General features: G+C 40.2%; 5 protein-coding genes across 5 annotated transcripts; 3 read left to right on the plus strand and 2 right to left on the minus strand. All coding sequences in view use genetic code 12, as the record gives it.

Annotated features, from left to right (window-relative positions):
• Positions 1-152: 152 nt before the first annotated feature.
• SIS1 (type II HSP40 co-chaperone) lies at positions 153-1214 on the plus strand (the record flags this gene model as incomplete). Its single annotated transcript, XM_051751637.1, has 1 exon — positions 153-1214. One exon carries the CDS (start codon positions 153-155, stop codon positions 1212-1214), a length of 1062 nt encoding a protein of 353 aa, XP_051609243.1.
• Positions 1215-1354: 140 nt separating this feature from the next.
• KGF57_002335 (TOR complex subunit) lies at positions 1355-2341 on the plus strand (the record flags this gene model as incomplete). Its single annotated transcript, XM_051751638.1, has 1 exon — positions 1355-2341. The coding sequence occupies one exon, from the start codon at positions 1355-1357 to the stop codon at positions 2339-2341; it is 987 nt and encodes a 328-aa protein (XP_051609244.1).
• Positions 2342-2402: 61 nt separating this feature from the next.
• Positions 2403-4262, minus strand: KGF57_002336 (uncharacterized protein; the record flags this gene model as incomplete). The annotated part of the gene is made up of 1 exon (XM_051751639.1): positions 2403-4262. The coding sequence occupies one exon, from the start codon at positions 4260-4262 to the stop codon at positions 2403-2405; it is 1860 nt and encodes a 619-aa protein (XP_051609245.1).
• A 402-nt stretch (positions 4263-4664) lies between these two features.
• RFX1 (Rfx1p) lies at positions 4665-7328 on the minus strand (the record flags this gene model as incomplete). Its single annotated transcript, XM_051751640.1, has 1 exon — positions 4665-7328. One exon carries the CDS (start codon positions 7326-7328, stop codon positions 4665-4667), a length of 2664 nt encoding a protein of 887 aa, XP_051609246.1.
• Positions 7329-8584: 1256 nt separating this feature from the next.
• RPL7 (Rpl7p) lies at positions 8585-9469 on the plus strand (the record flags this gene model as incomplete). The annotated part of the gene is made up of 1 exon (XM_051751642.1): positions 8585-9469. One exon carries the CDS (start codon positions 8585-8587, stop codon positions 9467-9469), a length of 885 nt encoding a protein of 294 aa, XP_051609247.1.
• Positions 9470-12478: the final 3009 nt, after the last annotated feature.

Genomic DNA, 12478 nt, shown 5'->3' on the forward strand with positions numbered 1-12478 from the left:
TGTGCAGAGAGGGTAGCCGGTAGCGCCATATCCCAATAGAATCATAATCGAGACGACTTTCTTTTGAAAATTAGTTTGCTACAATCACAACTTTCCTTTTCTTCAACGATCTCTTTCATCTAAACTCAATTGATTGTCGAGTCACAACAGATATGGTCAAAGATACGAAGCTTTACAATTTACTAGGCGTTGACCCTTCCGCCAGTGAAGCAGAAATCAAAAAAGGATACAGAAAACAAGCATTGAAATACCATCCAGATAAACCAACTGGTGATACCGAAAAGTTTAAAGAAATATCCGAAGCATTTGACATTTTGTCCAATGCGGATAAGAGAGAAGTGTATGACCAATACGGTCTAGAGGCCGCTAGAGGGAACGCTCCAGCTGCCGACCCCGGCAATCCATTTGGTGGAGCTGGTGGTGGTGGTGCTGGAGGATTTAACTTTGGTGGTGCTGGAGGAGGCGGTGGTTTCAGATCTTCTGGTGGTGGATTCTCACAAGCTGATGCTTTCAATATCTTTTCCCAGATGGGTGGTTTCGGTATGGGAGATGACGGATTTACTTTCAGTCTGAGTGGTTTCGGCGGTGGTGCCGGTGGATCTCCATTTGGTGGAGGAGGTTTCAGGTCTGCCGGAGGTGGCGGCGGAATGCCAGGTGGTTTTGGTGGACGTCAACAACAAAGACCAGAACCAGACACTGTATCAATCCAACTCCCTGTTTCGTTGGAAGACTTGTATAAAGGTGCAACCAAAAAGATGAAGATTACTAGAAAAGATGCCAGTGGAACGAGAGAACAGAAAGTTTTGGAAGTTAATATAAAGCCTGGCTGGAAATCGGGCACCAAGATCAACTTTGCCAATGAAGGAGATTACCAACCAGAATGTGGTGCAAGGCAAACTATACAATTCGTCATACAAGAAAAGCCAAGTCCAATTTTCAAGAGAGATGGAAACAATATCAAAATGAATGTCCATTTATCATTTAAGGAGTCACTTTGTGGGTTTGAAAAAGATGTAACTACGTTAGACGGCAGAAGAATCTCATTGAGTAGATCTAGTCCTGTTCAACCAAATTCAACCACAAACTACCCAGGTTTGGGAATGCCAATAAGCAAGAGTCCTGGCCAAAAAGGTGACTTGGAAATTACTTACAAAGTGGACTACCCATCGTCATTAACCCCTGCACAGAAGCAAGCCATTTTGGATAACTTTTAAATAGTTATAGAGTAAATAAATTCAAACTCGTAAAATATTCTGTAAAAAGTGCGCAAAACAAACAAACCAAAATAAAAAAAAAAATAAAAAAAAAAAAGAAAGAAAAAAGCACAACCTCTCTTTTAACACTTGTGTCTCCAATGTCCGTCATACTAGCGTCGGCGGGGTATGACCATACCATAAGATTTTGGGATGCCCTCACTGGCGTCTGCTCAAGAACAATCCAACACACTGACTCGCAAGTCAATCGATTGGAAATCACTTCCGATAAACGGTATCTTGCAGCAGCAGGCAACTTGTACGTTAGATTGTACGACATACGGCAAGCTGGAGCCTCTGGAAACACATCGGTTCAGAATAACAACGCCGCGTCAAGCAGCAGCAGCAGCAACAACAACAACTCCAATAACAACCCCGTAATGACATTTGAGGGACACAGTACCAATGTAACCTCCCTAGCATTTCAAGCGGATAATAAGTGGATGGTAACTTCCAGCGAGGATGGAACTGTTAAAGTCTGGGATGTGCGGTCTCCTTCAGTGCAACGAAATTACAAACACAACTGCCCTGTCAATGAGGTAGTGATACATCCAAACCAAGGTGAATTGATTAGTTGTGACCAGGATGGGAATATCCGCGTTTGGGATCTTGGTGAAAATCAATGCACTCATCACTTGATCCCCGAGGATGATGTGCCCATAAACTCACTAAGTGTTGCTAGTGATGGATCGATGCTTGTTGCTGGAAACAACAAGGGAAACTGCTATGTATGGGGTATGCTGAACCAAAAAGATTTGACATCATTGACACCGGTAACAAAGTTTCGATCGCACCTGAAGTACATCACGCGAGTGTTGCTAAGCACTGACATGAAACATTTGGCAACTTGTTCTGCTGACCATACGGCTAGAATTTGGTCAACAGAACAGAATTTTGCTTTGGAAACTACTCTACAGGGACATCAGAGATGGGTATGGGATTGTGCATTCAGTGCCGATAGTGCATATCTTGTCACTGCCTGTTCTGACCATTACGTAAGATTGTGGGACTTATCCAATAGCGAAACCGTAAGACAATACAATGGTCATCACAAAGGGGCAGTTTGCGTAGCATTAAATGATGTGTAAATATAAACCTATAAAATCCAAAAATAAAAAAAAAGACAAAAAATATGAAACGTTCTCTTTGTCACATGTACTCGTCCGAGTCAAATGTATGAAACAAAGTGACTTGTTCTTGTCTTGCATTGAATATGAGAAATCGAGTCTTTGTGATGAAAATGTTTGCATTGGCGTAGCTAAACAACCTCTCCAAACACGAATGGATGCTTCTCTTTGACTTGATTGAGTGGTACCCTTGACGTAATTGAAGCAACTTCTCCTCAACCTGCTCTGTCTCAAATTTGCAATTGACGTGTTTGTAAAAGAAGTATGCACATCGGGCAAACAATTCCATCGACTCTTCAAAAGTGCCAAAAAACGTGCCAACTCGTTCCTCCACCAACACTGTCATCAATTTTTCGATACGTTGTGCCAATTCCAAGAATATACATTCATCAAAAAACAATTGACTGCTCAAGTCAGCAGGAAATTTGACTGCGAAAAGCACCCGTGAATAGTACTTTAAACTTTCCAACCCGGTATCAAAATCAGTACACTCGCATACATCGTTGCTAATCTTTTGGACAATCACGTTGAAGGGGAAGGTATACAATGCAAACACTTTTGTTGTCATCACTTCATCAATCAAATGCTTTAGAAAAGTGACTCTGCTGGGAACGATTTGGAAAGTTTCAATTGACTCAATCAACAACTTTATCAATGAAGTTGCTCCATTTCTTTCAATCAAGCCAGCAAATTCTTTCAACAACAAACTAAAGTACCCTTCATCATTGATGTTGTAATTTGATTTGGGGATGAGGATAATTGCAATGAAAAAATTGCGAATTTGAATTTGACGAGTATACACATCCAAATCGAATGGGTGGAAGCATTTTGAGCATGACTGTTCCTTCAATATTGTATTTGGAGTGGTGAGCACAGAAGTCAAGCTGGAGGACTTGATCTGTTTCAAACACTCATTGCATTGCATTGTGAAAAATACATCCTGTTTTTGTAAACACAATTGACACTGGCAATGGAAGTGGTATTTGGTGGAAAGTTTGTGGGCCCTGATTTCCGCCGGTGCATGTACATCAATGTAGTTGACAGTGACTTCCTCATTGGCTTGAATCGGTAAACTATTGACAACGGAAAACACTTGGAAGCCCGATTCAATTTGCAAACAATTTGGCAAACAACTATGGTTAATTATGGCATATTGTGGATCCAAAAATACACCAATGCGCTCATAATGATGGTTTTTCAATATAGAATGGTTCACCATGACCACATTGATCAAATTTTCCAAAAACTTCCAATTACTCTTTGACATTTTGATTTGTCCCTTTTTGAAAAACTCCATTGCCAATGAATATTCCTTGAAATAGGCATGGAACATTTCAACCATTTGTGACTTTACTGAATCCCGGAAATTCCGAACTTCACTAGCAAGACGAATTTGACGTTGATGAGTGCACAAGTTGTTGACTTTACTTGCAAATTCGCTATCCTCTAAGTAATTAAACAACACCAAAAATGTCAACAAAATGATTCTGTTGCTGTCCTTGTTGGATTTCGTGGCTATAATCATGGACTGAAAGATTTTTTGGTAATTTGTACTGTATTTAGTCGGAGCACCATCCTGCACATCAAATAGTACTGCCCCTGTAGAAACATTCATCACCTGTGACCCAATGGCCAAATCAACATTAGCTACAACACTTCTTTCTCCAGGGGTAAGTTCCTTACCCATGACCTTCATTCTGTCATTGGAAATGGTATCGTAGAATTCTCGCTTACAACTTTCATCATTTGGAAAAATGTATACATCCTGGATCAACTTGATGGCTAGACGGAATTTCCAATACTCAGGGCTATCTTTATTCCTGGACGCCTCGCTTTGTAGCTTGGCGATGTTGAACTTGTCCAACGTGCTGAGTGGAGACATACTGCACAGAGTGGAAGACGTCAGGGATGTTTTGCAACCAAAATGGCGATGTGTGAAAGGAGGTTTTCAAAGAAGAACTTGCAATAGAATTTGCTTAAAATTTTGAAGAAGAGTTGGTCTATTTTGTTGTGATGTAAGGTAGTGGAATATGTGGAAACTGCAGTCTATTAGTTATGCCACTGAACCAGGTAAATTTGTAATGCTGTTGGTTCTAGGATCTTTTATTTTGTGCAACAACCATGGATTCATCTGCTTCTTCTTTTTTTTTTTTTTTGTTTTCGAATGAATACAGGCCCATGAAATGTGTTACACCACCATCAAATAGCCACAACTCTATTCACTTCTAGTGGTAGTGCCACGTAGAACAATCACGACAATATAGAATGTTATAATATCCTTTAATCACCCTAGTAGATCAATCGAAGTTTCTCCACTCAAGGTGTACTCCTCTTCCTCTTGAGCTCCAGATTCACCAACAGGTGGTACCGAAAATATTTCTTCCAGTTTCAGTGACTCTGCAACCGATTGCCTTGGTTCCTCTGTATACCCCCGTAACTCATCCTCGAAAAACCCTCCAACCTCCATGATCCACGCCAAGTATTCATCGAGCCAGCATCTAACCACCCACCATGCTCCAAATCCATCCCCGCTATTGAGGCTTATTTCTCGTAAAATAGAAGTCAACAAGTTTGATGATAGCAATAAAAACATTCGAGGGTTGATTCCCGGGAGCCGGGAAGGCAAGGCACTAATGAAATCAGCATAAGATTGCATAAGTGAGCCTCCTTCTGTTTCCAATGTCATTTCAAGCATCTTGACTACTTCCTCCTTCAATATAAATATCAAGGTGTTTAAGTTTGCTTCAGAAGTACATGGTACATCCCTTGACACCAAATCAGCAAGGTCTAATTTCTGCCAGTCTTCCAACATTGCTTGCTTTTCATTATCGTCATTCAATATCCTCGATGCTGTAGACCCCGTGTCTATGACTTTGATTAATCTATTGAGTATGCTGACAAAACGTTTGGCCATTTTCAACTTCATGGAGATAAAGCTCTTTGAGTTTTGCGAGTGGACAATAGAATTGGTCAAGGTTCGAGTGTAGGTTGATGCTATCGTCTTTAGTTGGTTGAGATTATCCTGGGGCATCATGTATTGCATATGGAGTTTGCTCAACATGCGAATCATCTTTTTATACATTAGCAAATCGCATTTCTGGACCCACTCCAAAACTGGTTCAGCTGCGTACAATTTGGAAACCGAAGTGGACAAGATGCTATTGAAGTTGTTGAAACATGAGAACAACCGTTTCAACTGCATGAAGCGAAGTGATTCAAACACAGTGTTGACATGGACTTTATATAACGAAGCCAATGTATCAGCAACATCACGATCAGTATCTTGAGGCAAATACGAATATATCGACGGTAGTTCAATAGTGGTAAATGGGTATGATTTTGGCGCCACAGACTCCATCCCCAAGAGTTTAAACAAACCGGGAACGTACTGTAAATGCGAAACCAGCGGTAACTGATCGCCGATGTTAGATGCTGATGCAAGTACCAGTGGCGAGTTTATGGGACTATATGTTGGGGTGTTTGTACCGAATGCTGACTGTGGGGATTCTTCGTACGAGACTGAGGATCTTGTGGACAACGGAGACTGTTCCACAGAAGCAGAACTAATACCGAGCCGAGCAGGTGACTGAAGACGTGATTGCCAGTTACCTTCCCCAGAAACTTGCGATTCCAGTGCTTGCACTCCTCTCCTAAGAAATTGGTTCTGTTGAAGTTGCTGTCTCTGCATCAACTGCTGCTGCATACTTTGCTCACCCTTTAATCGAATCCCGCAATAGTGATATTTCAGCTGCCCTCTCATTCCCAATCTTCGAGTAGTTATCGTTGGATATAGTATTCTCACCAATTTCCCAAAGCTAGCTGGAGAGAGAGGCGATAGACTGTTATCGGCACAGATCTGAACATATCTGGCGTATATCCTAGTACGAGGGATCACTGCTGTGGGTGATACCTCACAAGCTGTTAAAAGCCAAACCATGCCAAAGACCAGTCGCTGTGTTTCTTTGCTGTTTTGAGCTTTTTCAAGTGCTGAAGATTGTGATGACAGAAGGGGTGATGAGGATGATCCTTCCAGAGTTGCTGCTGAATGCAGAGTTAACGGGGCAGTCGTGTCAAATTCCTGCTGCTTTATGCGTCGTGCTATTTCTGGCAAGGGCATGCTCACCTTTGCCATTGCCATTTTCTTTAATTCCTCTTCATAAGCAGTCGAGTGAAGAACAGATGAAATAGACGAATTGTTTCTTCGATGTCGTCTAAGGTGCGCCGGAGGTTTGGATTTAGTTGTCTCTTCTTGTAGCAAATCCGGCTGTAGCACGGGGTTGTCTTGTTTTCGCAATAACGACAGGGATGCCGTAGTTGTCTGACCATATTGAGTTTGTTGATGTGGCTCTATCGTGGGGATGGTTGATGACTGACCCACGGAGGGCTCGTATCGTGCTGGGAACTGTAGGGGCATGTGTGTAGTTTGCTGTATCTGCTCGCCTTGTTCCATCCTCTGTAGTTGAAGTTGACTCAGTTGAGAAAATTGTGATGAAGAACCGTAACTACTCTGATCCGATGATTGAAATGCAGGGTTGCTGTATTGTCCAGCACTTCTATAACTTGTATGTTGTGACAGGGGCATGCTTAGATTGACACTCTCTTGAGTGAGATATGCAGGTTGTGAATAGCCGCCAAAAAAGGGTGGTTGACCCAACGACTGTGACGAGGAAGGTAGGCGTTGAGACTGTGCATTTGAAGGGTTTATTGGTAGGGTATACGGTTGTTCAGAAAGTTGTTCTGGAAGGTATTCGGGCTGTGCCTGAAAAGATGCAAAGTTTGTAGGTTGTTGATACTGGGAGTATTGAGGATCATGATCGGAGCCTGGAAAGTTGTGCGATAGCGCATGCTGTTGTTGTTGTTGTTGGAGCTGCTGCTGCCGCTGCTGCTGCTCTTTTTGTAGTCGTATCTGTACTGACTTTTGATGTGATGATAATTGCTCAGGGTTCATAAAATCATCAGTTTTCTTTCTTGAAATATGCAAGGGGGGGGTATCTATGATATCTAAAACAATAGTATGCAATGTAATGAAATAGGATTAACCCTATAGTGAAAGTTAAGCGAAGTGAAGTGAAGTGAAGTTAGGCGAAGTGACGGTTTCTAGCTAATAGGTAACTGAAATTGATCCAAAGGAAATCAAGAAGTAGAAAAAAAAAAAAAAAAAAAATTGAAAGAAATTGACGAAAAATAAAAAAATAAAAGAAATGGATGCAAAGGGTGCAAAAAGTACAACGATGCTAATAAAGGGGGGATACTAAAGTAGACAAGATCGGATGGCCAAGACTACTATAGGAGGTGTACCCTGAGTTTGAGACCATAGCCTTTACTGCAAGCCAGAGTTTCTAAGTGTAACTGTTGTTATCACACAAGGGAAGTTCACAGAATGCAAAAGTAAGAGTAGTGCTTGGATATCCTGTGATCTGGTTATATTATTGAATAAAAAAAAAAAAAAAAAAACGCTAAGGAAATTTTTCTTTTCTGTTGTTTGTTGTTGAGCATTGCCGATCAAAAGGGGGGACAAAATCAAAACATCACTACTAATTCCCCCGTTGCTTACTCATACATTACGTAACTATTCTCAATACAAAACTGGAAATGTAATTAGAGATGGTGTTACCTATCATTAGTAGGGGTAGTTCTCCCTGTGATATGCGAGAGCTCAATCTCTCAGTGTTCAACTACATTTGCCTTCTTTTGAACCTTTGACCTCTTTTCTGAATGGAAATATAAATGGCAAACTGAATTTCACGACCCCACATTCTCAAATAATGAGCTGACTGTTTTAGGATATTAAGCACCAGATCTGAAATCAATGAAAGTTGCACTAACGTCCATTTAGGTCATAAATGCGCTAGTCTGTGTCGGAGACTGTCTGCTACAGTCAAATTTGGGCCATCAGATTCGATCTAGATGAAGCTGTTTGCTGTGTTATATAATGTCCTTTAGGAGCTTGTGCCAAAGAGGTAGCCCAGCTTACGTCGTCCCTCGCCTTGTTTTGCCCCCAGTATCTCGTCCCATTGCAGGTCGAGAACTCACCGAAAAAGAAATCACGTTTACCAAAACATGGTAGCTCAGCACACACACACACACACACACACACCAACAATCTCATCTCATCGAAGAGGAGAGAAAAAAAAAAAAGTTGGAAAATTAAACTTCCTCTGAACCAAGCACTATCACCACCAAATCAATATACACCTTCCCACCATGGCCATCTTGAACTCAAATCCAGAAATTCTATTACGTAAGCGTAAAAACGCTGACCGTAAGAGATTGGAGAAACAGGAGCAGATCAAAGAGAAAATTGCTGCCTCAAAAAAGGCCAAGTTGCAACAGAAGAATAAATTCATCAGAGCAGAAACTTTACTAAGTAATCACAAATCCAACGAAATTGAACGTAAGAGGATCAAGAAGGTTTCGAAAAAGATTAACAATGGTAGTGATGTACCAACTTCAATAAGTAATAACAACAGTGGTGACAGTACAGACAAAGTCCAGGATGTTGGGGAGTACAAGTTACTATTTGTTATTAGAATACCCAACCATACAAAAGGATTGAAAATTCCTAAAAAGGCCTACCAAATATTGCAAGTTTTGAAATTAACCGAATCAAACACGGGTGTGTTTGTGAAAGCTAATGAATCAACGATTAAATTATTGGGATTGATTGCTCCGTATGTCATTATTGGTCAACCTTCAATTTCATCAATACGTAAATTGTTTCAAAAGAGAGCCCGTATAATGATTGAAGAAGAAGCAAAAGAAGAAGGCAATGCAGAAACTGGACAAGTGCAAACCAAAATTGTAAAATTGGACAATAATCAAGTTGTTGAAGACCAATTTGAAGATTTGGGACTTATTTGTATCGAAGACTTGATTCATGAGTTGATCAATTTAACTGATAATTTCATCGCCATCACTTCGTGGTTGTTGCCTTTTAAATTGAATGCTCCAGTCAATGGGTGGGGTCCACAAGCTAAATTGGCAAGGTTGCAATATGCAAATGATCACAAAGTTGAAGTATCGTTGGCTCAGGATTACAAGTTGAAGGAGGTGGAAGACTTTGATTCCATCATTGATCAACAAAATTAATTGATTTATCGAGGAAGATGCGAGTTAGGGTGTACACAGGAGTCGCCTGGGCGTGGCGAGGCCGCCAGCGGTATTTAGGATAGTTGAATCCAAGATAGTTCCCGATCCACCCGTTAGATCTCCGCCATAAAACCAGTTCTAGATTTGTAGATTCTGCAAATGGATACAGATATTGTCACTAGTGCTCGTGCGGCGTATATTGGGGACTCTCAGTGTAAAGCACACGCCGTATTGTTTTCCTTTCGGTGTTTTACCCACTCATGTAATCTCAGTTAGAGTATATATGGAATGCGACTAATCATTCCTTTGCAAGGTTTACAAAAGCAGCAGCTAAATTGATCCGCCCCCCTCCTCCCTCCTCCCCCCCTTAAGTAGGCTTTCTCCTCTTTTTCACTGTGCATTGAGATCAATAGCACTGCTTCCTGATAAATAGCTTGCTTGTGAAATTTTCATGCTATGATGTTGCAGGTGCTAAAATTCATGCACGTCATCTTGTTCCTTTTCCTTTTGTTCCGTTACTATGCATTTAAGCAGTGGAAGGGAGATGGCAAACTTTTTGTTCGTAAAGGCGGGGTTGTCTGGCAAATAACAGAGAGATATATACAGGGAAATTACATGCTACCTTTTTGGGTGCTTTGTATAACCAAATGCTTGCAGGTTGCTACTTCTTGCCATTGCAGCCATTGTGCCAACCATATATTTGAGATCATGACATCACCACTCCCTTCTCTCCATAATTTCGTCGTCACCGGTGACGTAAGCTAACTTTAAAAGCCAAGGATGCTACTTTGGGTACTACCTTCAGTATGCATCTATTTTTAGGGTTAATGTCAGTGAAATTATAAAAGTTTAAATTTATGTTTGTAAACTATGAAAAAAAAAAAGCGTCAATTGAAGAGGAGAAAGTTTATTGCGGATTTGTGATACCGCGCTTTTCAGATATTGTTCTTCATTCGTATCAAACAGCCCCGTTTTGACATACTTAATTTCCGGCGTCTACTTTCTTTGCAAATTTCTACCTGTGTTTCTCTTTTCTCGTCGTTGTTGCTAATTTCAAAACGAAGCTAATAGCAAAGGACTAAGAAACTAAAACTTAAACAGAAAAAAAGCAAAAAAAAAAAAAACAAAAAACAAAAAACAATTAAAAAGGACAAAAAGTTGTACAAGAACAAACAAGTCAAGAATAACCGAAGCGGGAGTACATACAACCGAGTGGAAGTGGATAATGTGGCGCTAAACACTTAAAGATAGAAACGGTGTATCCCACATGACATTCAAAAATAGAAAAGATCAAAATAGGTTTCGGCTTTGTTCATAAAAGCTTGTGATTTCGGAAGACACAAAAGTGGGGGGGGGGCCAAAAAAAGAAAAAAAGAGAAAAAAAAGTATTATTACCCGCCGTGGATACGTTCCGGCTCAAGCAAAATATTAGGTCGTATTCTTTTGAATTTTGCACAGCATCAAATAACAAATACGAGGCTCTGAGTGGGAAGATCTGCAAGGGATTACACAGAGTACTCACACTGCACTACTGCATCCATTTGCGTCAAGGCGCACGCAAAGCATTCTGTCACCTGCAACATGCATGTGGTCCTTGAATTGTTTCTTTACTTTTTCTCTGTTCACAGATTTATTTCTGCAGCATGAAGAATGCAGACTGTGACGTGTGTCCTTGAACGAACAAAAGAAAAAAAAAAAAAAAAGAGAGAGAGAGAGAGAGAAGAACAAAAGAAAAGAAACGAAAAGAAAAGAAATGAGGAGATAGGGGGTGGGTGAATCACCACTCTCACTTTATACACAGTGAAATGTACAATTTAAACTTCTTTCCATTGTGATTGGTGTCAGCAAATGCAAAAACTTTACGCTACTTTGCATTTAAGAAAGCACATGCACTGAACTGGAAATAGCAAACAAAGGGGTTTTACTATCATATTTGTTTGACCTTTCGCGAATACATACTTTTCGATCTTTTTGTTGATATACTTGTTACGATAAGCATTTCATATCCCTGAAACTCTTCCATAGTCTTCCCTTCAGAAAGTGATCGTAATACACTTTATTTTTATTCATGCTCTTGTTGGGTTGAGAGGTGGGGGGAGAGAACTTGTTCCAGTGGACCAGCATCCGAGACATCCTTTGAGCGGTTGAATGCCAGACCTAATGCATAAATAAATGCTCCTCACTAGCCTCTCATGAACCCCCCCAAAAAAAAAGAACAATAGAAAAAAAATATAAAATGAACAATAAGGGACATTTCTCTGTTTTCTTTATTTTCTTTATTTTTTTGTAAATGGGGTAGTGTACCCAACACCAAAAAAAAGGATATTAATTTTTAGTTTTTGGTTTTGGATACACAAAACCCAACTTTTTTTTATTGCGTTAACCCTAAATTTTGCAAAAGATAGAATTATGGCAATACACATTTTTCTACCCATTTGGCATAAGGCACAAAAGGATTAGGCATTTGGAGGAATAGTTAAAAAAAAAATGACAGAGACAACAATGAACAGCAACAACTGAAACGAGTGTGTTTGACAGTCATCCTGTTGTAATGTCTTTTGTTTGCATTGTATCCAGGAAAACTAGTCTGAAACGGAAACAGAAAGTGTGTCTAGTCTTTCAACAAAGCTGACTCGACATTATGCCTTCATTAGCCAAATCTTCTCGTTAGCATAACATGCTTAAAAGTAAGGAATACTGCCCTTTCCCCCCTCTTACGCCTCCAAAGAAATGCCTTCAAAGGCGGTCAAGATTGTTTGCAATCTCATTCTTATCAAACAGAAAAAAATGGAAAAATGAAAGCCGACATTTTATGTTCCAAATTTATTCTTTTTGCGTTCTTGCGCCTAGACCTTCACTTGAAAATAATATTGAAAATTGTGTATGTAGAAGACAATAGACCACACAAGATAAATGCACACCTTCTAAAACACATCACTGGCTTCAGGTAGTAATGACTGACTGTGGAATAAGTATATCAGCAAACGAACAACCCAGTGTGATTCCAAA

Source organism: Candida theae, assembly GCF_024610275.1.
Source record: "Candida theae strain CBS 12239 chromosome Unknown scaffold7, whole genome shotgun sequence".
Lineage (NCBI taxonomy): Eukaryota > Fungi > Ascomycota > Pichiomycetes > Serinales > Debaryomycetaceae > Lodderomyces > Lodderomyces theae.